Below are 23,223 nucleotides of genomic sequence, written 5' to 3'. Positions count from 1 at the left end.
TTTGGTTTGTGTTGGCATCAATCACCAAAAAGGGGGAGATTGAAAGGGAATTAGGCTTACACCTAGTTCCTATATAATTTTGGTGGTTGAATTGCCCAACGCAAATCTTTGGACTAACTAGTTTGCTCTAGTGAATAAGTTATACAGGTGTCAAAGGTTCACATCAAGCCAATTAAAAAGACCAAAGTTGGGTTCAAATAGAGAGCTAAAGGCATCCCGGAAGACTCCCTGGTCTGGCGCACCGGACAGTGTCCGGTGCACCAGGAGAACTCGCGCTGAACTCCTCAGCCTCGGATCTTTCCTGGAGCCGGCACGCTATAATTCACCGGACTGTCCGGTGTACACCGGACAGTGTCCGGTGCTCCAAAGAAGGCACGGCTCCGGAACTCGCCAGTCTCGGGAATTCGCGAAGGCTGCTCCGCTATAATTCACCGGACATGTCCGGTGTACACCGGACTGTCCGGTGCATCCTCGGAGCAACGGCTACTTCACGCCAACGGCTACCTGCGACGGCATTTAATGCGCGCGCAGCGCGCGCAGAAGTCAGAATCGCCCATGCCGGCGCACCGGACAGTGAACAGTGCATGTCCGGTGCGCCACCGGACATCAAGGCGAGCCCAGAAGTCAGAACTCCAACGGTCAATTTCCAACGGCACTGATGACGTGGCGGGGGCACCGGACATGTCCGGTGTGCACCGGACTGTCCGGTGCGCCATCGAACAGACGGCCTCCACCAACGGTCAAGTTGGTGGTTGGGGCTATAAATACCCCAACCACCCCACCATTCATTGCATCCAAGTTTTCACCTTCCAACCACCTTACAAGAGCTAGCTTTCATTGCAAGGCACACCAAAAGAGATCAAATCCTCTCCCAACTTCATTCAAAGCCCTAGTGACTGGAGAGAGTGGTTTATAGTGTTCATTTGAGCTCTTGCGCTTGGATCGCTTCTTTTCTTTCGCATTCTTTCTTGTGGTCAAACACTCACTTGTGATTGAGGCAAGAGACACCAATTGTGTGGTGGTCCTTGCGGGAAGTTTGATTCCCAAGTGATTTGAGAAGAGAAGTTCACTCGGTCCGAGGGACCGTTTGAGAGAGGGAAGGGTTGAAAGAGACCCGGCCTTTGTGGCCTCCTCAACGGGGAGTAGGTTTGAGAGAACCGAACCTCGGTAAAACAAATCCGCGTGTTTCATTATTCGCTTGCGATTTGTTTTGGCGCCCTCTCTCGCGGACTCGATTATATTTCTAACGCTAACCCGGCTTGTAGTTGTGATTGTTTTTGAGAATTTCAGTTTCGCCCTATTCACCCCCCCTCTAGGCGACTATCACCTCGCCATATCAATGAGCGTCCTGTTCTTCCTCTCTACCACACCATTTTGCTGAGGTGTGTAGGGAGCGGAGAACTCGTGCTTGATCCCCTCCTCCTCAAGGAACTCCTCCACTTGAAGATTCTTGAATTCAGACCCGTTGTCGCTCCTTATCTTCTTCACCTTGAGCTCAAACTCATTTTGAGCTCTCCTGAGGAAGCGCTTGAGGGTCCCTTGGGTTTCAGACTTATCCTGCAAAAAGAACACCCAAGTGAAGCGAGAAAAGTCATCAACAATGACTAGACCATACTTACTTCCTCCTATGCTTAGATAGGCGACGGATCCGAAGAGGTCCATATGCATCAGCTCCAGAGGTCTTGAAGTGGTCATCACATTCTTGCTGTGATGAGCTCCTCCCACCTGTTTACCTTGCCTTGGTTCCCATCACCGAATATGATTGAATCTTGGGAATCCTTATTCTTGACGTAGGAGGTGAACATCTTCTTCTCCCCCGTCATATGGTTTGTGCATCCGCTGTCGATAATCCAGCTTGAACCCTCGGATGCATAAACCTGCAAGGCAAATTTAGGCTTGGGTCTTAGGTACCCAACTCTTGTTGGGTCCTACAAGGTTAGTCACAATTGTCTTAGGGACCCAAATGCAAGTTTTATCACCCTTGCATTTTGCCCCTAATTTCCTAGCAACTATCTTCCTATCCTTTCTACAAATAGCAAAGGAAGCATTTAAAACATGATATATTGTAGATGGTTCATTAACTTTCCTAGGAACATTAGCAACATTTCTCCTAGGCATATTATGAACAACATTTTTCCTACCAACATTTCTATCATGCACATAGGAAGAACTAGAAGCAAACATGGCATGAGAATCAAAAGCATCATATGCATTATAACTCCTATAAGCATTTCTATATTGTCTCTTGTCATGATACATAAAAGCATGGCTCTTTTTAGCACTAATAGCCATAGGGGCCTTCCCTTTCTCCTTGGTGGAGATGGGAGCATTATGGCTTGTTAAGTCCTTGGCTTACCTCTTGAAGCCAAGTCCATCCTTAATTGAGGGGTGTCTACCAATCGTGTAGGCATCCCTTGCAAATTTTAGCTTATCGAAATCACTTTTGCTAGTCTTAAGTTGGTCATTAAGACTAGCTACTTCATCATTTAATCTAGAAATTGCAACTAGGTGTTTACTACAAGCATCAATATCAAAATCCTTACACCTAGTACAAATTATAACATGTTCTACACAAGAATTAGATTTATTTGCTACTTCTAATTTAGCATTTAAATCATTGTTAACACCTTGTAAAGTAGAAATGGTTTCATGACAAGTAGATAGTTCATAAGAAAGCATTTCATTTCTTTTAACTTCTAAAGCATAGGATTTTTGTGCCTCTACAAATTTATCATGTTCATCATATAACAAATCCTCTTGCTTTTCTAAAAGCCTATCCTTTTCATTCAAGGCATCAATCAATTCATTGATTTTATCAATTTTATTTCTATCCATTCCCTTGAACAAGCTAGAGTAATCTATTTCATCTTCATCACTAGATTCGTCCTCACTTGAAGAATCATAAGTAGAGTTTCGAGTACATACCTTCTTCTCCCTTGCCATAAGGCATGTGTGACGCTCGTTGGGGAAGAGGGATGACTTGTTGAAGGCGGTGGCGGCGAGTCCTTCATTGTCGGAGTCGGACGAAGAGCAATCCGAATCCCACTCCTTGCCAAGATGTGCCTCGCCCTTTGCCTTCTTATAGTTCTTCATTTTCTCCCTCTTGATCCCTTGATCCTGATCACTATCATTGTCGGGACAGTTAGCAATAAAATGACCAAGCTTACCGCATTTGAAGCATGAGCGCTTTCCCTTGGCTTTGGTCTTGCTTGGTTGTCCCTTGCGACCTTTAAGTGCCGTCTTGAATCTTTTGATGATGAGGGCCATCTCTTCATCATTAAGTCTGGCTGCCTCAATTTGTGCCACCTTACTAGGTAGCGCCTCCTTGCTTCTTGTTGCCTTAAGAGCAAGGGGTTGCGGTTCGTTGATCGGACCATTCAAGGCGTCGTCCACGTACCTCGCCTCCTTGATCATCATCCGCCCGCTAACGAATTTTCCAAGGACTTCTTCGGGCGACATTTTGGTGTACCTGGGATTCTCACGAATATTATTTACCAAATGAGGATCAAGAACGGTAAAGGACCTTAGCATCAGCCGGACGACGTCGTGGTCCGTCCATCGCGTGCTTCCGTAGCTCCTTATTTTGTTGATAAGGGTCTTGAGCCGGTTGTATGTTTGTGTCGGCTCCTCGCCCCTTATCATCGCGAACCGTCCAAGCTCGCCCTCCACCAACTCCATCTTGGTGAGCAAGGTGACGTCGTTCCCCTCATGAGAAATCTTGAGGGTGTCCCAGATCTGCTTGGCGTTATCCAAGCCGCTCACTTTGTGGTATTCATCCCTGCACAATGAAGCTAGAAGAACAGTAGTAGCTTGTGCATTCTTATGAATTTGCTCATTAATGAACATGGGACTATCTGAACTATCAAAGTGCATTCCACTCTCTACAATCTCCCATATACTAGGATGGAGAGAGAACAAGTGACTACGCATTTTGTGACTCCAAAATCCGTAGTCCTCTCCATCAAAATGAGGAGGTTTACCAAGTGGAATAGATAATAAATGAGCATTTGCACTTTGAGGAATACGCGAATAATCGAAAGAAAAGTTCGAGTTAACCGTCTTTCGTTTGTCGTAGTCGTTGTCATCGTTGTCCTTGTGGGAAGAAGTGGACTCATCACTGTCGTCGTAGTAGACGATCTCCTTAATGCGCCTTGTCTTCTTCTTCTTCCCATCTTTTCGTCTATGACCCGAGCCCGAGTCGGTAGGCTTGTCATCCTTTGGCTCGTTGACGAAAGACTCCTTCTCTTTATCGTTGATCACGATACCCTTCCCCTTAGGATCCATCTCTTCGGGCGGTTAATCCCTTTGTGAAGAGAACGGCTCCGATACCAATTGAGAGCACCTAGAGGGGGGGTGAATAGGTGATCCTGTGAAACTTGAAAACTTAAGCCACAAAACTTGGTTAATCGTTAGCACAATAATTGCCAAGTGGCTAGAGAGGAGTCAAAACATAATAACCACAATAAGTCAATCACAGAGATGGCACGGTGGTTATCCCGTGGTTCGGCCAAGACCAACGCTTGCCTACTCCACGTTGTGGCGTCCCAACGGACGAGGGTTGCAATCAACCCTTCTCAAGCGGTCCAAAGACCCACTTGAATACCACGGTGTTTTGCTTGCTTTTTCTCAATCCCGGTCGCGAGGAATCTCCACAACTTGGAGTCTCTCGCCCTTACACTTGAAGTTCACAAAGAAACACGGAGTAAGGGAGGGAAGCAACACACACAAATCCACAGCAAAATGTGCACACACACGGCCAAGAATCGAGCTCAAAAGACTATCTCAAAGTTCTCACTAGAACGGAGCTCGAATCACTGAGAATGACAAACGAATGCGCAAAGACTGAGTGTGGATGATCAAGAATGCTCTAAGGTTGCTTGGTATCCTCCTCCATGCGCCTAGGGGACCCTTTTATAGCCCCAAGGCAGCTAGGAGCCGTTGAGAGCAAATCTGGAAGGCCATTCTTGCCTTCTGTCGTCTGGCGCACCGGACAGTCCGGTGCACACCGGACAGTGTCCGGTGCCCGATTTCTTTCCTTCTACGACGAAGTCGACCGTTGGCAGCCAGAGAGCCGTTGGCACACCGGACATGTCCGGTGCACACCGGACAGTCCGGTGCCCCCTTCCGACCGTTGGCTCGACCACGTGTCGCGCGCGGATTTCGCGGCCGACCGTTTGCCCGGCCGACCGTTGGCTCACCGGACAGTCCGGTGCACACCGGACAGTCCGGTGAATTATAGTCGTACGTCGCCGGTGAATTCCCGAGAGCAGCCACTTCGCTCGAGCCAGCCTGGCGCACCGGACACTGTCCGGTGCACCACCGGACAGTCCGGTGCTCCCAGACTCAGCAAAGTCTTGGCTGCTCGAGCCAAGGCATTTCTAGTTGGTCTTTTCCTGTTTCCAGCACTTAGACACAATACATTAGTCTCCAAAACAATGTACTAAGTCAGAGAAACATACCTTTATCCTTGATTTGTACTTTGTCCACCTTTTTACATTTTAGGCACTTGTGTTGGACACTAAACCACCAAAATACTTAGAAATGGCCCAAGGGCACATTTCCCTTTCAATGAGTCCACTGACCTGTAAGCACTTGACTTTCTGGTATCGAATTCAAAACTTTTCATATATTTCTGTGCAACATGCACAATGTTTTCTATCGGAAGTTTGTTATCTCTCGTCATTTCATCCTCTGTTCCAGCTTACTTCATTTCAGAGGAAGCGCCCTTCGACTGCAAAGGTTTCAGCTTTATTGTGGCGAGTTTCTTCTTGGTCAGTCCTCTTCCTCTCACGGTCATGGTACAATTAATTGCGACTAGAATCAGTACTTATTGTTTTTTTTTCTCAAATTCTAAATATTTTTTACAGGCAATCTCGTTCTGCCTCGCTTGGATGCTTAACCCAGGAATGAAGGACAAGGGCACAAAAGCTGCCGTTTCAGACAACGCTGATGAGGAAGCAGCGCAAGGACCACTACTGGCAAAATGGACCAGACCATGACTCCAGCTTCAGGAAACTGAGCTATAAAGCTCAGCTGGAGTGTGCGTAAAATTGTAGGATATGTGAATTAGAGTGCCAACAACATAGGGCTTGCATGTACCTGTAGTATAGTGTCTGTACATACCTCAGAACGAGAAAGCCGATAAAGCTCGGTGTTTTGTGCCATCCAGCCTTCACTGTTTCAGGCAAATGGATCTTTATGTTATTACTTCTTGTTAAAAGACGCTAGGAAATAGAGGTCTGTCCGCACTTCATGGGACTTTATCCATCTCGGCGGCCTGTTGTGTTTGCCCCCTTCTTCGCCACCCACGGCGGCCTGTTGTTCAAGTACCTGTAAGGGCCACAACATCTCGAATAACTCCTGCCAAATCGCCAGTTCATGTGTATTGTGCGCTAGCTGCCTAGCTGCACTGCTGTTTTTTTTTGGGTTCCATTGTTCGTATTTTTTCCTGCTGTTTTTTTAGGTCCTATTGTTCGTATTTTCTTCTTGCCTGATACTTATGTATATATACCTCATACAGTGCCCGATAGGGCGCTGTCTTTTTCTAGTAATAATAAAGGGCCGAGCTTGTCAGCTCAGCTGGTACGTCCCGCCATCGCTCATATCCAATCACCCAAAGAAAGCGGCCAGCGTACCCTTGCGACGCGTGGCCAGCTAGTTTCCCGGTCCTCCCACTCCCAGCATGGCCGTCGCGTGTCGCGGCTCTGCTCCATGCCTCTGCCTCCACCCTGATGACTGACTGGCAGTTCGTTACAAAACCACTAGCCGGCTGCGATCGGGCAGGACAGCACGCGGCCCGCAGGTGGGGATGGGGTTGGATCCGTAGCACCCGCGGCGCACGTGGCCTCCCTCGATCGCGTGCGTGTTCCCAACCACCGCGGCGGCACACCACACGGACAAGCCGGTGCGTTGCCCCCACGACTTGCCGTCAGGTGGGCAGATTCCCCTTCCGCATCGGACGAAGCCTGTCTGCTTGGCGCGCGGAGCTCACCACGCCGTAGCTCAGCTCGTGGCGGCGCGAGCCATGTCTCCATCCATGATCTGATCACAAATGCCAAACCTTTCGCTGCTTTCTGGCTGGAACCACATCGCAAACGGGACAAACGAACCTTGGACGGCGAACGCGCGTACCCAATCAACACGGACACGGGGACAGAAAGCTTAGGCAGCAGACGGCCTTGAACAGATGCCCCGTGCAGCGATCAGAGCTACTAGTGTAAAAAAGACTTTAAGGACCATCAGGAGCACGGCGCGGTAGCGGCCAGGCTGAGCTCGCGGCGGCGGCCGAACACGACGGCGCACTCGGGCAGCTCGCCGAGGCCCGCGAACAGGGCGTCTTCCCCCTGCAGCTCCCGCTCCCACTCCTCCGGCGGCAGCAGCGGCGCGTACAGCGCCGAACGGTGCCACGTCGGGTACTGGTCGAACCACCCCAAGTCGAAGCTTTCGTCCTCCTCTGCCACCGGCGCCAACGTTGCGGTTGCCGGCGCCGTTTCCGGCCCGGCCAGACCTGGGACGACCTTCTGCTCCGGCTCCTGCTCGTCTTCCGGCTCATGCTCCGGACCCAGCTCATCCTCCTGCTCGGCCACGGGCTCATCAGGCTTCGGCGCCGGCGGCCTGCCTTGCTGGTGGCAGCAGCTGCTCTTGGGCCGCGGCGCCTCGTGGTTGTGGTCGAAGGTGTAGGTGACGAGCAGCACGGCAGGGTCGGCGCGGCTGCGCTCCACCTGCTTCCTCGCGGGGCACCCCTTGGAGCTGCTGCAGCGGTAGTACCCACTGCACAGCACACAAACAGGAGCGCAAGGTTACCACCAGGCTGCTTGCTAGTAATTACGCACTAGCAGAAGCAGGTGCTGATTAGGATTAGGTTCAGACCGTGGGTAGGGGGAGCCCTTGATGGGCTTCTGCCCATACTTGCGCCACGCCCACGAGTCAGACGGCGGCGGCCCCTCCCCGCACTCGGCCAGCGGCACCGACACAACCCGCTTCTCCACCGATCTCCGGCTGCTCGCAAACAGAAAAAGGACGACCCAAATTAATCACCCATCTATCTTTGCAGCTCATGTCTAGTTTGTCTAGACTCCCTTGCCAGCCACCGCCGCAGCAGATGAACCCCGCCCGTACCTGCGCTTAGCTGCCGGCGACGAGGCGTGGAGGTCGCGCTTGTTCGGCCCGGCTCCGGCGCGAGGCGACTCCGCGTCCGCGTCCGCGTCCGCCGCCGCAGCTGCCTGCGGCTGGTCGGGGGATTCCGCCCGCGGCGAATCCGAGCTGCAGTACCCGTCCTCGCCCGACGACATCGATCAGATCCTCCCCTCTCTCGCCGCTACTGCCTCGGTGACCACGCCCGGCCGGATAAACTAGCTCGCGCTTTCCAAAGCTCGCATAAAATTTTCGCCCTGATGGTGGAGAAAGCGGGGAGGAATGATGGAGGGGGAATGGACAAATGGTGGCGAACAGACGGGCCTGGGACATGGGCGCTGCGGCTTTCAATGATCCCTCCCCTACTCTCTCTCTCTCTCTCTCTCGCCATCGCCATGCGCGGCGTGTCTGTATATGCGGGCGGGCGCGCGCGCGCTAGTGGGCGCCTTTTTTTATGCGAATTGCAAACGATGCTGGTGTCATCGGGGAGCGCCGGGGTGAGCAGGGCGAGCGATATCCAGCAGCGGCCGGCTGCAGGCGCGTGAGTGCGTCCGCGTACCCGAAGCGATATTTTCTTGGTTTGGCGCCTTGCTCGTGTGCTTCCTCTGTTTCCTTGTGGATTGGATCTCTCTCTGTCGCTGCGTTGCGTCTCGGAAGAGGAGAGCAGGAGGGGAGAGCGACGTGCTCGGGACGGACCGGGCCGCGCGCGGTGCCGTGATTAATCGATCTAGTGGAGACTGCGATGTCGACCCCCGCCCTAACCACTCCGGCCAGCCAATCATACACACTCTTCTATGCTCATGCCCTTGCTCCGTAAATAATTTTATCCTTTTTACCATTTAAATACGCCCTAAGCACGATGACAGTGAAATTTGTGGACAATGTTGCTTTTTATATAGTGGAGATGTATGTAATACATGTGCTTTGATGTCGAAAATATGACATTTCTTATTTTGGTCTTTTTCCTAAAATTTTAGGTTCCAACTCTTAGGTTCCAAGCGAGACGTCGATATGGCGAGGTCGCGCCCCTGCCCCTCGTCTCCCGTCCTCGGTGCTACCACCCCGCACCCCATCCTCGATGCCACACCACCCCCGCGTGACGCACCGTGATAACTGTCGTCCTCCGCCGCACGATGCCCACTTAAGGGAGGAACGCAACATCTCTAACGTCCCGCTCCCTCCCTCCCTCCACCCCACCCGCTAGTCATATATCGAGCGTGAGATCCACTCGCCCGCCCGCCAAGATGGTCCATGGGTGGCTTTCGGGACCTTCACTAACGATGTCATCTGGCTCATCGTCATCTCCTTCTTCTCCGCGCACGATTTCATCAAGACCATCACCACGTCGGCCAAGATTCTATCGGTCGCACACGCACCGTCGTTGATGGACTAGAGAGGGTCGGTGGTTCTTGCTAGCACCCACGGAGGTGCTTCACGCCAAGGCCCACCCATGGACCAATGCCCCTTCCACTTGAGCAGCGGGGCCCATGACGAACGTCGAAGGGTCCACGTTGTGGGGGATAGATATCCCCTGGGTCCACTAAAGAAGTAAAAGGCCTCACGAAAGGCCCAAGGGCCCAATAAATTCGTAAGGTCATTCTTTCGTGGGCCTAGGGAAAGGCAACCAACAAAGAAGAGAAGACGTGAGACTGGACTGGTGCAAACCCGGACGGCCCACAACGTCGGACGAATGGATCGCAACAGAGACCCGACTTTCCCGCGCTGAAGCCCCCATGCAACAGAGCCATGCGAGGATAAGTCGGCGAAGGTTACGTAGGGATAAATTCAAGAGGTTCACTATCTTTTAGCTACTTGTTGTTATCATACCTACATGTACTGCCCCACGGTCGAATATATAAGGCCTAGGGGGCACCCCTTCAGATCGATCGACCCTGTGTTATTTAGCCACCCACGAAAACTCTTTGCGCCTTCTATCTAGAGAGCCCTCTTGTAACCACGCTCATATACTCACCAGGACGTAGGGTGTTACACACTTCTAAGCGGCCCGAACCTGTAAATCTTGTCCATTGTCCCTCGTGCGATCGGCACGAACCATTTTGCTACAGTCGTCGACACCGTCCTACTCCTAAAAATACCTTGAGGGGCAACCCCGGGTGTGCGGTCGGACCCAAAACACCGACAGCTGGCGCGCCAGGTAGGGGGTGTGTCGGCGATCCAAGCTAGCTCAATGGCCGTCACCTTCCACAGCAAGATCACCGTGCGTCCCGGATCTGTATTCTGCTTCGGGACAATCTCATCTGTAGCGGATGAAGAGGGAATTCTACACCGCCTCGCGGATCTGCCGGAAAAGAAGTCTCCTCCAACAAACTCCGAAAATGCTGGAAAGACGCTACCTCCGGCTCTTCGGAAAAAGATTATCTCCGGGAAGGCTGGAGCTGGAAGCTCGCTGACCCGGAAGACTCCGCTGTCTACTTCCCCGACGAAGGAATGGACACGGATCGCGAGGAAGAAGGAGACCAGGGAAAAGCAAGGCGTTCTTTCCGTTCCTCTGGCCTCAAAGGAGAACGGAAAGAAAGTCGCCGCGACAGCAGTACCGTTCTACCCCGACGTCCTCTTCATCGGGAGAGCAGAGTCGCCCGCCGTCTCTGACGATGAACCGACCGTGCCTGGAGAAGAACCACCTCAGCGAGAATCCCGCCGACGAAGGAACCGACGAAGGAACGTTCGACGACATCACGCAGCCGGAGAACGGGATCCGGAGCAGCCTGTCTCGCGAGACGAGGTCTCAGAGATAGGAGAAACCCCGGAAGAACGCGTCTTCAGGGAACGAAGGAACTCCCGACGACGTGATCGCCGGCGGACTCAGGAGCAAGCCGAGCAAAATGCAAGGCAACGACGCGAGAATCCGCTCTTCGGGCGCAACCTGAACCCCGACTTCGCCCGAGCTATGAACACGTCGAGCGAAGTCGGAGGCGTTCTAGCTCGGATAGCTGACGGACTTCCTCGGACTCCCGATGCCGAGGGATACCGACGCCTGTTCACTCAGGCGGCCAACCATCTTCTACCGCTCGCTCACCCACCGAACGATTTGCGACACGCCATCAATAGTCGTCGAGACGCGCGAAGCTCTATCAATGCTTCGCGCGAACGGCGGCATGAGAACGAAATTCGCCGTCGGGAGGAGTATGACCGAGATCATGGCTTCCCGACTCAAAGCCAGGCCACCCGAACTGAGTCGGCAACAGCTTCAACTGGCGGTACCACCCGGGGACGGTCGAGGAATCACCACCGCCACTCCCCTCCCCGGGACAGACGTCATCCCCGACGACAGGAGGACACGTGCGGAGTATCCGCCCTTACTCCGCGCCTTAGGGCCATCCAATGGCCTCCCAACTTCAAGGTATCCAATGTCGACAAATATGAACCTAAGCAGGATCCAGGGGGTTGGTTAGCCGTCTACACCACCGCTGCTCGGGCTGCCGGAGCATCCGAAGACGTCATGACCGTGTATCTGCCCATCGTCCTTGGGCAAGACGCGCTGCAGTGGCTACGACATCTACCCCGACACTGCATCGACGACTGGGGAGACTTCAGTCGACGTTTCACCGCCAACTTCCAGTCTCTCTCCGACAAGCCAGCGCAACCATGGGACCTCAAATCCATCAAGCGCCGGGGGGATGAGACTCTCCGGTCATACCTCAAAAGGTTCCAGACCATGAGAAACCGCATCCCCGAGGTCACGGAGGCGGCCGTGATCGAGGACTTCTACAGAGGATCCAATGATTCGGCTTTCGTCCGAGCCATACTACAAAAGGCGCCGACTACCTCTGAGGAGCTATTCCGGGAAGCCGACCTCTACATCACCGCCGACGAGCGGGCCCAGGATCTCATCGGAGGAGCAAAGCCTGCACCGGCAGCACCACGACGTGACGCGAACCAGCCATCCGACAAACGCTGGGAGAAGAGGCCTCGAGAAGAAGTACACGCCGCTGGACCACCCGCCTCTCGCGCCCGAGGAGGACCTCGTGGAGGCGAGCGCACGCTGGACGACATCCTCGACGCCCAGTGCCCGTACCACAAGGACATGCGCCACACTCTTCGAAACTGCCGGGACTTCAAGCACTCCGTCGGGCACGGCCGACCCTTCCAACCTCTACCGCCTCCTCCGCCGAGGGGAGGACCAGATGAGCCACGGCAGCCCCATCGGCAGGAGGAGGGGGGAGGAGGAGCTTTCCCACGCGTTGACAGGGAGGTCAACGTCATCTTCGGCGGACATGGGTCGCAGGAGAACAAAAGACAACAAAAGCTCAACGACCGCCAGATACTGAAAGGGAATTAGGCTTACACCTAGTTCCTAAATAATTTTGGTGGTTGAATTGCCCAACACAAATTGTTGGACTAACTAGTTTGCTCTAGATTATATGTTCTACAGGTGCCAAAGGTTCATCTATAACTATACGAAATCGACTGTCCGGAATACCGTAGATTATTCCGGACAGGAGAAGCTTTTTGGAAAAACAGGCCATGCGCGGACCGTCCGGGCCCTTGCGGCGGACCGTCCGCGACACAAGAATGACCCTCGGACAGAACCAATGTAAAAACACAAGTTTCCACTACGGACTGTCCGAAGGAAAAGCAAAGACCGTCCGAGCCCTCGCGCGGACTGTCCGGCCTCAGGCGCGGACCGTCCGGTCGGTAAGAAACCGAAAAACCCGAAGGTGACGGGTTCGGAGAAATGAATTATAGGGGGCCTCGCGGACCGTCCGGGGTGCACGACCGGACCGTCCGCGACTGGCTCTGTCTGACATCTGACGACGCATTAAATGCAATATAGCCGTTGATATAGCCGTTACTGCTGACCGTTGCATTTTCAGCCGTTGATCTACAGGGGCGGACCGTCCGGACCTGGCTCGCGGACCGTCCGCGCTCAGCAGAATGGCCCAACGGCTAGGAAGTGGTTGGTGGCTATAAATACAACCCCAACCACCTCCATTCAATATATCCAAGCATTCCAACCTTCAACATTCAATACAAGAGCTAGCAATCCATTCCAAGACACATTCAAAGCCTCCATCTCTCCAAGTTTCACAATTGAGAAAAGAGATCATTAGCGATTAGTGACTTGAGAGAGAAAGTGATCCGTGTGTCGTTTGTCGCTCTTGTTGCTTGGCTTTTTAATCGTGCTTTCTTGATTCTTTCATTGCGATCAAACTCACTTGTAATTGAGGCAAGAGACACCAATCTTGTGGTGATCCTTGTGGGAACTTTGTGTTCCAAGTGATTGAGAAGAGAAAGCTCACTCGATCCGAGGGATCGTTTGAGAGAGGGAAGGGTTGAAAGAGACCCGGCCTTTGTGGCCTCCTCAACGGGGAGTAGGTTTGCAAGAACCGAACCTCGGTAAAACAAATCTCCGTGTCTCACTTGCTTATTCGCTTGGGATTTGTTTTGCGCCCTCTCTCGCGGACTGGTTTATAATTCTAACGCTAACCCGGCTTGTAGTTGTGTTTATATTTGTAAATTTCAGTTTCGCCCTATTCACCCCCCCTCTAGGCGACTATCAATTGGTATCAGAGGCCGGTGCTTCATTAGAGCCTAACCGCTCGAAGTGATGTCGGGAGATCACGCCAAGAAGGAGATGGAGACCGGCGAAAAGCCCACTACAAGCCACGAGAGTACTTCATCGGAAGAGTCCCGCACCAAAAGGAGGGAGAAGAAGAAGAGCTCCTCCAACAAAGGGAAGGAGAAGAAATCTTCTTCTCACCACAAAGAGAAGAAGGAAAAATCTTCTTCCCACAAGCCGCATCAGAAAGGCGACAAGCACAAGAGGATGAGGAAGGTGGTCTACTACGAGACTGACACTTCATCAACATCGACCTCCGACTCCGATGCGCCCTCCGTCACTTCTAAGCGCCAAGAGCGCAAGAAGTATAGTAAGATCCCCCTACGCTACCCTCGCATTTCCAAACATACACCTTTACTTTCCGTCCCATTAGGCAAACCACCAACTTTTGATGGTGAAGATTACGCTAGGTGGAGCGATTTAATGCGATTTCATCTAACCTCGCTCCACAAAAGCATATGGGATGTTGTTGAGTTTGGTGCGCAGGTACCATCCGTAGGGGATGAGAACTATGATGAGGATGAGGTGGCCCAAATCGAGCACTTCAACTCTCAAGCAACAACAATACTCCTAGCCTCTTTAAGTAGAGAGGAGTATAACAAAGTTCAAGGGTTGAAGAACGCAAAGGAGATTTGGGATTTACTCAAGACCGCGCATGAAGGTGATGAGCTCACCAAGATCACCAAGCGGGAAACGATTGAGGGGGAGCTCGGTCGGTTCCGGCTTCGCAAAGGGGAGGAGCCACAACACATGTACAATCGGCTCAAGACCTTGGTGAACCAAGCGCGCAACCTCGGGAGCGTAAAGTGGGATGACCACGAGGTGGTTAAGGTTATTCTAAGATCACTTATTTTCCTTAACCCTACTCAAGTTCAATTAATTCGTGGTAATCCTAGATATACTAAAATGACCCCCGAGGAAGTTATCGGGAATTTTGTAAGTTTTGAGTGCATGATCGAAGGCTCAAGGAAGATCAACGAGCTTGATGATGCCACCACATCCGAAGCTCAACCCGTTGCATTCAAGGCAACGGAGGAGAAGAAGGAGGAGTCTACACCAAGTCGACAACCCATAGACGCCTCCAAACTCGACAATGAGGAAATGGCGCTCGTCATCAAGAGCTTCCGCCAAATCCTCAAGCAAAGGAGGGGGAAGGATTACAAGTCCCGCTCCAAGAAGGTTTGCTACAAGTGTGGTAAGCCCGGTCATTTTATTGCCAAATGTCCTATATCTAGTGACAGTGACCGAGGCGACGACAAGAAGGGGAGAAGAAAGGAGAAGAAGAGGTACTACAAGAAGAAAGGCGGCGATGCCCATGTTTGTCGGGAATGGGATTCCGACGAGAGCTCAAGCGACTCCTCCGACGACGAGGACGCCGCCAACCTCGCCGTCACCAAGGGACTCCTCTTCCCCAACGTCGGCCACAAGTGCCTCATGGCAAAGGACGGCAAAAAGAAGGTTAAATCTAAATCCTCCACTAAATATGAATCCTCTAGTGATGACAATGCTAGTGATGAGGAAGATAATTTGCGTTCCCTTTTTGCCAACCTTAACATAGCTCAAAAGGAAAAATTGAATGAATTGGTTAGTGCTATTCATGAAAAGGATGACCTTTTGGATTCCCAAGAGGACCTCCTTATTAAGGAAAACAAGAAACATGCTAAGGTTAAAAATGCTTATGCTCTAGAAATTGAAAAATGTGAAAAATTATCTAGTGAGCTAAGCACTTGCCGTGAGATGATTGACAACCTTAGGAATGAAAATGTTAGTTTAAATGCTAAGGTTGATTCACATGTTTGCAATATTTCAACTTCAAATCCTAGAGATGATAATGTTGATTTACTTGCTAGGATTAGTGAGTTGAATGCTTCCCTAGCTAGCCTTAAAATTGAAAATGAGAAATTGCTTGTTAAGGTTAAAGATCTTGATGTTTGCAATGCTACTACTTCCGACCTTAGGACTAAAAATGACATATTACAAGCCAAGGTTGTAGAATTAAAATCTTGCAAACCCTCTACATCTATTGTTGAGCATGTATCTATTTGTACTAGATGTAGAAATGTTGATATTGATGCTATTCATGATCATATGGCTTTAATTAGACAACAAAATGATCATATAGCAAAACTAGATGCTAAAATTGCCGAGCACAACCTAGAGAATGAGAAATTTAAATTTGCTCGTAGCATGCTTTATAATGGGAGACGCCCTGGCATTAAGGATGGCATTGGCTTCCAAAGGGGAGACAATGTCAAACTTAATGCCCTCCTAAAAATTTGTCTAACTTTGTTAAGGGCAAGGCTCCCATGCCTCAGGATAACGAGGGTTACATTTTGTACCCTGCCGGTTATCCCGAGAGCAAAATTAGGAGAATTCACTCTAGGAAGTCTCACTCTGGCCCTAACCATGCTTTTATGTATAGGGGTGAGACATCTAGCTCTAGGCAACCAACCCGTGCCAAGTTGCCTAGAAAGAAAACTCCTAACGCATCAAATGATCATGCTATTTCATTTAAAACTTTTGATGCTTCTTATGTGTTGACTAACAAATCTGGCAAAGTAGTTGCCAAATATGTTGGGGGCAAGCACAAGGGGTCAAGGACTTGTGTTTGGGTACCCAAAGTTCTTGTGTCTAATGCCAAAGGACCCAAAACCATTTGGGTACCTAAAGTCAAGAACTAAAATTGTTTTGTAGGTTTATGCATCCGGGGGCTCAAGTTGGATACTCGACAGCGGGTGCACAAACCACATGACTGGGGAGAAAAAGATGTTCTCCTCATATGAGAAAAACCAAGATCCCCAAAGAGCGATCACATTCGGGGATGGAAATCAAGGTTTGGTCAAAGGTTTGGGTAAAATTGCTATATCTCCTGACCATTCCATTTCCAATGTTTTTCTTGTTGATTCTTTAGATTACAACTTGCTTTCTGTTTCCCAATTATGTCAAATGGGCTACAACTGTCTATTTACTGATGTAGGTGTCACTGTCTTTAGAAGAAGTGATGATTCAATAGCATTTAAGGGTGTGTTAGAGGGCCAGCTATACTTAGTAGATTTTCAAAGAGCTGAACTCGACACATGCTTAATTGCTAAGACTAACATGGGTTGGCTCTGGCACCGCCGACTAGCCCATGTTGGGATGAAGAATCTTCATAAGCTTCTAAAGGGAGAGCACATTTTAGGATTAACAAATGTTCATTTTGAGAAAGACAGGATTTGTAGCGCATGCCAGGCAGGGAAGCAAGTTGGAGTCCATCATCCACACAAGAACATCATGACGACCGACAGGCCGCTTGAGCTACTCCACATGGATCTATTCGGCCCGATTGCTTACATAAGCATCGGCGGGAGTAAGTATTGTCTTGTTATTGTGGATGATTATTCTCGCTTCACTTGGGTATTCTTTTTATAGGAAAAATCTCAAACCCAAGAGACCTTAAAGGGATTCTTGAGACGGGCTCAAAATGAGTTCGGCTTAAGGATCAAGAAAATAAGAAGCGACAACGGGACGGAGTTCAAGAACTCTCAAATTGAAGGCTTCCTTGAGGAGGAGGGCATCAAGCATGAGTTCTCCTCTCCCTACACTCCACAACAAAATGGTGTAGTGGAGAGGAAGAATCGAACTCTATTGGACATGGCAAGAACCATGCTTGATGAGTACAAGACACCGGACCGGTTTTGGGCCGAAGCGGTCAACACCGCCTGCTACGCCATCAACCGGTTATATCTTCACCGAATCCTCAAGAAGACATCATATGAACTCCTAACCGGTAAAAAGCCCAACATTTCATATTTTAGAGTTTTTGGTAGCAAATGCTTTATTCTCGTTAAAAGAGGTAGAAAATCTAAATTTGCTCCCAAAACTGTAGAAGGCTTTTTACTTGGTTATGACTCAAACACAAGGGCATATAGGGTCTTTAACAAGTCCACTGGACTAGTTGAAGTCTCATGTGACGTTGTGTTTGATGAAACTAACGGCTCTCAAGTAGAGCATGTTGATCTTGATGAGATAGGTGAAGAACAGGCTCCATGCATAGCGCTAAGGAACATGTCCATTGGGGATGTGTGTCCTAAGGAATCCGAAGAGCCTCCAAATGCACAAGATCAACCGTCCTCCTCCATGCAAGCATCTCCACCAACTCAAAATGAGGATGAAGCTCAAGTTGATGAAGGGCAAAATCAAGAAGATGAGCCACCTCAAGATGATGGCAATGATCAAGGGGGAGATGCAATTGATCAAGAAAAGGAGGATGAGGAAGAACCAAGGCCGCCACACCCAAGAGTCCACCAAGCAATCCAACGAGATCACCCCGTCGACACCATCCTCGGCGACATTCATAAGGGGGTAACTACTAGATCTCGGGTTGCTCATTTTTGTGAACATTACTCCTTTGTTTCCTCTATTGAGCCACACAGGGTAGAGGAAGCTCTCCAAGATTCGGATTGGGTGGTGGCGATGCAAGAGGAGCTCAACAACTTCACTAGAAATGAGGTATGGCATTTAGTTCCACGTCCTAACCAAAATGTTGTAGGAACCAAATGGGTCTTCCGCAACAAGCAAGATGAGCATGGTGTGGTGACAAGGAACAAAGCTCGACTCGTGGCCAAAGGGTATTCACAAGTCGAAGGTTTGGATTTCGGTGAAACCTATGCACCCGTAGCTAGGCTTGAGTCAATTCGCATATTATTGGCCTATGCTACTTACCATGGCTTTAAGCTCTATCAAATGGACGTGAAAAGTGCCTTCCTCAACGGACCAATCAAGGAAGAGGTCTATGTTGAGCAACCTCCCGGCTTTGAAGACAGTGAGTATCCTAACCATGTCTATAGGCTCTCTAAGGCGCTTTATGGGCTCAAGCAAGCCCCAAGAGCATGGTATGAATGCCTAAGAGATTTCCTTATTTCTAATGGCTTCAAAGTTGGCAAGGCCGATCCTACACTCTTTACTAAAACTCTTGAAAATGATTTGTTTGTATGCCAAATTTATGTTGATGATATTATATTTGGGTCTACTAACGAGTCTACATGTGAGGAGTTTAGTAGGATCATGACACAGAAATTCGAGATGTCTATGATGGGGGAGTTGAAGTATTTTCTAGGATTCCAAGTCAAACAACTCCAAGAGGGCACCTTCATCAGCCAAACGAAGTACACTCAAGACATTCTAACCAAGTTTGGAATGAAGGATGCCAAGCCCATCAAGACACCCATGGGAACCAATGGGCATCTCGACCTCGACACGGGAGGTAAATCCGTCGATCAAAAGGTATACCGGTCGATGATTGGTTCATTGCTTTATTTATGTGCATCTCGACCGGACATTATGCTTTCCGTTTGCATGTGTGCAAGATTCCAATCCGACCCTAAGGAATCTCACCTTACGGCCGTAAAACGAATCTTGAGATATTTGGCTTATACTCCTAAGTTTGGGCTTTGGTACCCTCGGGGATCCACTTTTGATTTGATTGGTTATTCGGATGCCGATTGGGCAGGGTGTAAGATTAATAGGAAGAGCACATCGGGGACTTGCCAGTTCTTGGGAAGATCCTTGGTGTCTTGGGCTTCAAAGAAGCAAAATTCGGTCGCTCTTTCCACTGCCGAAGCCGAGTACATTGCCGCAGGCCATTGTTGCGCGCAATTGCTTTGGATGAGGCAAACCCTGCGGGACTACGGTTACAAATTAACCAAAGTCCCTTTGCTATGTGATAATGAGAGTGCAATCAAGATGGCCGACAACCCCGTCGAGCATAGCCGCACTAAGCACATAGCCATTTGGTATCATTTTCTTAGGGATCACCAACAAAAGGGAGATATCGAGATTTCTTACATTAATACTAAAGAACAATTAGCCGATATCTTTACCAAACCACTTGATGAACAATCCTTTACCAGACTTAGGCATGAGCTCAATATTCTTGATTCTAGAAATTTCTTTTGCTAAACTTACACACATAGCTCATAAATGTACCTTTGATCATATCTCTTTCATATGCTATGACTAATGTGTTTTTCAAGTCTATTTCAAACCAAGTCATAGGTGTATTGAAAGGGAATTGGAGTCTTCGGCGAAGACAAAGGCTTCCACTCCGTAACTCATCCTTCGCCATCGCTCCAAGAAAAGGACCTTGTCTTTGGGGGAGAAAGTGAAAGCCCAAAGCAACAGGACCAGATTTCGTCTTTGGTATAATCTTAACTAGTTTACTTATGACCAAAGGGGAAGAAATTACTTGAAGGGCTCTAATGATTCCGTTTTTGGCGATTCATGCCAAAAAGGGGGAGAAATGAGCCCAAAGCAAAAGGACCGCACCACCACCAAATTCAAAAACTCAGTGCTTTCTAAAAGTATTTATCAATGGGTATCCTATTGTGTTCAAAAGGGGGAGAAAGTAGCATTTCAAAAATGGTATATCAAAACCCTCTTGAACACTAAGAGGTGGATCTCTTTTAGGGGGAGTTTTGTTTAGTCAAAGGAAAAGCATTTGAAACAGGGGGAGAAAATTTCAAATCTTGAAAATGCTTTGCTAACTCTTATTCATTTACCTTTGACTATTTGCAAAAGAACTTTGAAAAGGATTTACAAAATAATTTGCAAAAACAAAACATGTGGTGCAAACGTGGTCCAAAATGTTATAAAGAAACAATTCATGCATAAATTCCAAGCAACCTTTGCACTTACGTTATGCAAACTAGTTCAATTATGCACTTTTATATTTGCTTTGGTTGTGTTGGCATCAATCACCAAAAAGGGGGAGATTGAAAGGGAATTAGGCTTACACCTAGTTCCTAAATAATTTTGGTGGTTGAATTGCCCAACACAAATTGTTGGACTAACTAGTTTGCTCTAGATTATATGTTCTACAGGTGCCAAAGGTTCATCTATAACTATACGAAATCGACTGTCCGGAATACCGTAGATTATTCCGGACAGGAGAAGCTTTTTGGAAAAACAGGCCATGCGCGGACCGTCCGGGCCCTTGCGGCGGACCGTCCGCGACACAAGAATGACCCTCGGACAGAACCAATGTAAAAACACAAGTTTCCACTACGGACTGTCCGAAGGAAAAGCAAAGACCGTCCGAGCCCTCGCGCGGACTGTCCGGCCTCAGGCGCGGACCGTCCGGTCGGTAAGAAACCGAAAAACCCGAAGGTGACGGGTTCGGAGAAATGAATTATAGGGGGCCTCGCGGACCGTCCGGGGTGCACGACCGGACCGTCCGCGACTGGCTCTGTCTGACATCTGACGACGCATTAAATGCAATATAGCCGTTGATATAGCCGTTACTGCTGACCGTTGCATTTTCAGCCGTTGATCTACAGGGGCGGACCGTCCGGACCTGGCTCGCGGACCGTCCGCGCTCAGCAGAATGGCCCAACGGCTAGGAAGTGGTTGGTGGCTATAAATACAACCCCAACCACCTCCATTCAATATATCCAAGCATTCCAACCTTCAACATTCAATACAAGAGCTAGCAATCCATTCCAAGACACATTCAAAGCCTCCATCTCTCCAAGTTTCACAATTGAGAAAAGAGATCATTAGCGATTAGTGACTTGAGAGAGAAAGTGATCCGTGTGTCGTTTGTCGCTCTTGTTGCTTGGCTTTTTAATCGTGCTTTCTTGATTCTTTCATTGCGATCAAACTCACTTGTAATTGAGGCAAGAGACACCAATCTTGTGGTGATCCTTGTGGGAACTTTGTGTTCCAAGTGATTGAGAAGAGAAAGCTCACTCGATCCGAGGGATCGTTTGAGAGAGGGAAGGGTTGAAAGAGACCCGGCCTTTGTGGCCTCCTCAACGGGGAGTAGGTTTGCAAGAACCGAACCTCGGTAAAACAAATCTCCGTGTCTCACTTGCTTATTCGCTTGGGATTTGTTTTGCGCCCTCTCTCGCGGACTGGTTTATAATTCTAACGCTAACCCGGCTTGTAGTTGTGTTTATATTTGTAAATTTCAGTTTCGCCCTATTCACCCCCCCTCTAGGCGACTATCAATTGGTATCAGAGGCCGGTGCTTCATTAGAGCCTAACCGCTCGAAGTGATGTCGGGAGATCACGCCAAGAAGGAGATGGAGACCGGCGAAAAGCCCACTACAAGCCACGAGAGTACTTCATCGGAAGAGTCCCGCACCAAAAGGAGGGAGAAGAAGAAGAGCTCCTCCAACAAAGGGAAGGAGAAGAAATCTTCTTCTCACCACAAAGAGAAGAAGGAAAAATCTTCTTCCCACAAGCCGCATCAGAAAGGCGACAAGCACAAGAGGATGAGGAAGGTGGTCTACTACGAGACTGACACTTCATCAACATCGACCTCCGACTCCGATGCGCCCTCCGTCACTTCTAAGCGCCAAGAGCGCAAGAAGTATAGTAAGATCCCCCTACGCTACCCTCGCATTTCCAAACATACACCTTTACTTTCCGTCCCATTAGGCAAACCACCAACTTTTGATGGTGAAGATTACGCTAGGTGGAGCGATTTAATGCGATTTCATCTAACCTCGCTCCACAAAAGCATATGGGATGTTGTTGAGTTTGGTGCGCAGGTACCATCCGTAGGGGATGAGAACTATGATGAGGATGAGGTGGCCCAAATCGAGCACTTCAACTCTCAAGCAACAACAATACTCCTAGCCTCTTTAAGTAGAGAGGAGTATAACAAAGTTCAAGGGTTGAAGAACGCAAAGGAGATTTGGGATTTACTCAAGACCGCGCATGAAGGTGATGAGCTCACCAAGATCACCAAGCGGGAAACGATTGAGGGGGAGCTCGGTCGGTTCCGGCTTCGCAAAGGGGAGGAGCCACAACACATGTACAATCGGCTCAAGACCTTGGTGAACCAAGCGCGCAACCTCGGGAGCGTAAAGTGGGATGACCACGAGGTGGTTAAGGTTATTCTAAGATCACTTATTTTCCTTAACCCTACTCAAGTTCAATTAATTCGTGGTAATCCTAGATATACTAAAATGACCCCCGAGGAAGTTATCGGGAATTTTGTAAGTTTTGAGTGCATGATCGAAGGCTCAAGGAAGATCAACGAGCTTGATGATGCCACCACATCCGAAGCTCAACCCGTTGCATTCAAGGCAACGGAGGAGAAGAAGGAGGAGTCTACACCAAGTCGACAACCCATAGACGCCTCCAAACTCGACAATGAGGAAATGGCGCTCGTCATCAAGAGCTTCCGCCAAATCCTCAAGCAAAGGAGGGGGAAGGATTACAAGTCCCGCTCCAAGAAGGTTTGCTACAAGTGTGGTAAGCCCGGTCATTTTATTGCCAAATGTCCTATATCTAGTGACAGTGACCGAGGCGACGACAAGAAGGGGAGAAGAAAGGAGAAGAAGAGGTACTACAAGAAGAAAGGCGGCGATGCCCATGTTTGTCGGGAATGGGATTCCGACGAGAGCTCAAGCGACTCCTCCGACGACGAGGACGCCGCCAACCTCGCCGTCACCAAGGGACTCCTCTTCCCCAACGTCGGCCACAAGTGCCTCATGGCAAAGGACGGCAAAAAGAAGGTT

At 49.6% G+C, this 23,223-nt stretch overlaps 1 protein-coding gene and 1 long non-coding RNA gene across 2 annotated transcripts; one reads left to right on the top strand and one right to left on the bottom strand.

The window, feature by feature from the left end:
- Positions 1–5,560: 5,560 nt before the first annotated feature.
- On the top strand, positions 5,561–6,200 carry LOC103636649 (uncharacterized). Its single transcript, XR_558106.3, has 3 exons — positions 5,561–5,584; positions 5,701–5,771; positions 5,868–6,200. It is a non-coding gene; the product is annotated as an uncharacterized lncRNA (long non-coding RNA).
- An 891-nt stretch (positions 6,201–7,091) lies between these two features.
- LOC100502167 (uncharacterized) lies at positions 7,092–8,535 on the bottom strand. The gene is made up of 3 exons (NM_001196645.2): positions 8,119–8,535; positions 7,870–7,998; positions 7,092–7,770 (listed from the first exon to the last, which is right to left on the bottom strand). The coding sequence occupies exons 1-3, from the start codon at positions 8,289–8,291 to the stop codon at positions 7,239–7,241; spliced, it is 834 nt and encodes a 277-aa protein (NP_001183574.1). The 5' UTR covers positions 8,292–8,535; the 3' UTR covers positions 7,092–7,238.
- Positions 8,536–23,223: the final 14,688 nt, after the last annotated feature.

The sequence above is a fragment of the Zea mays genome, chromosome 8 (genome assembly GCF_902167145.1).
Source record: "Zea mays cultivar B73 chromosome 8, Zm-B73-REFERENCE-NAM-5.0, whole genome shotgun sequence".
NCBI classification, from domain to species: Eukaryota; Viridiplantae; Streptophyta; class Magnoliopsida; order Poales; family Poaceae; genus Zea; species Zea mays.
Note: the sequence above shows the minus strand (reverse complement) of the source record. Positions and strands in the feature narration are given on the sequence as shown.

Coding starts and splice junctions, on each gene's coding strand:
- LOC100502167 (NM_001196645.2), bottom strand. CDS start 8,291: ATGTCGTCGGGCGAGGACGGGTACTGCAGCTCGGATTCGCCGCGGGCG. Junction 7,999..8,118: donor TCGCCGGCAGCTAAGCGCAG/GTACGGGCGGGG, acceptor GTTTGCGAGCAG/CCGGAGATCGGTGGAGAAGC. Junction 7,771..7,869: donor AAGGGCTCCCCCTACCCACG/GTCTGAACCTAA, acceptor TGTGCTGTGCAG/TGGGTACTACCGCTGCAGCA.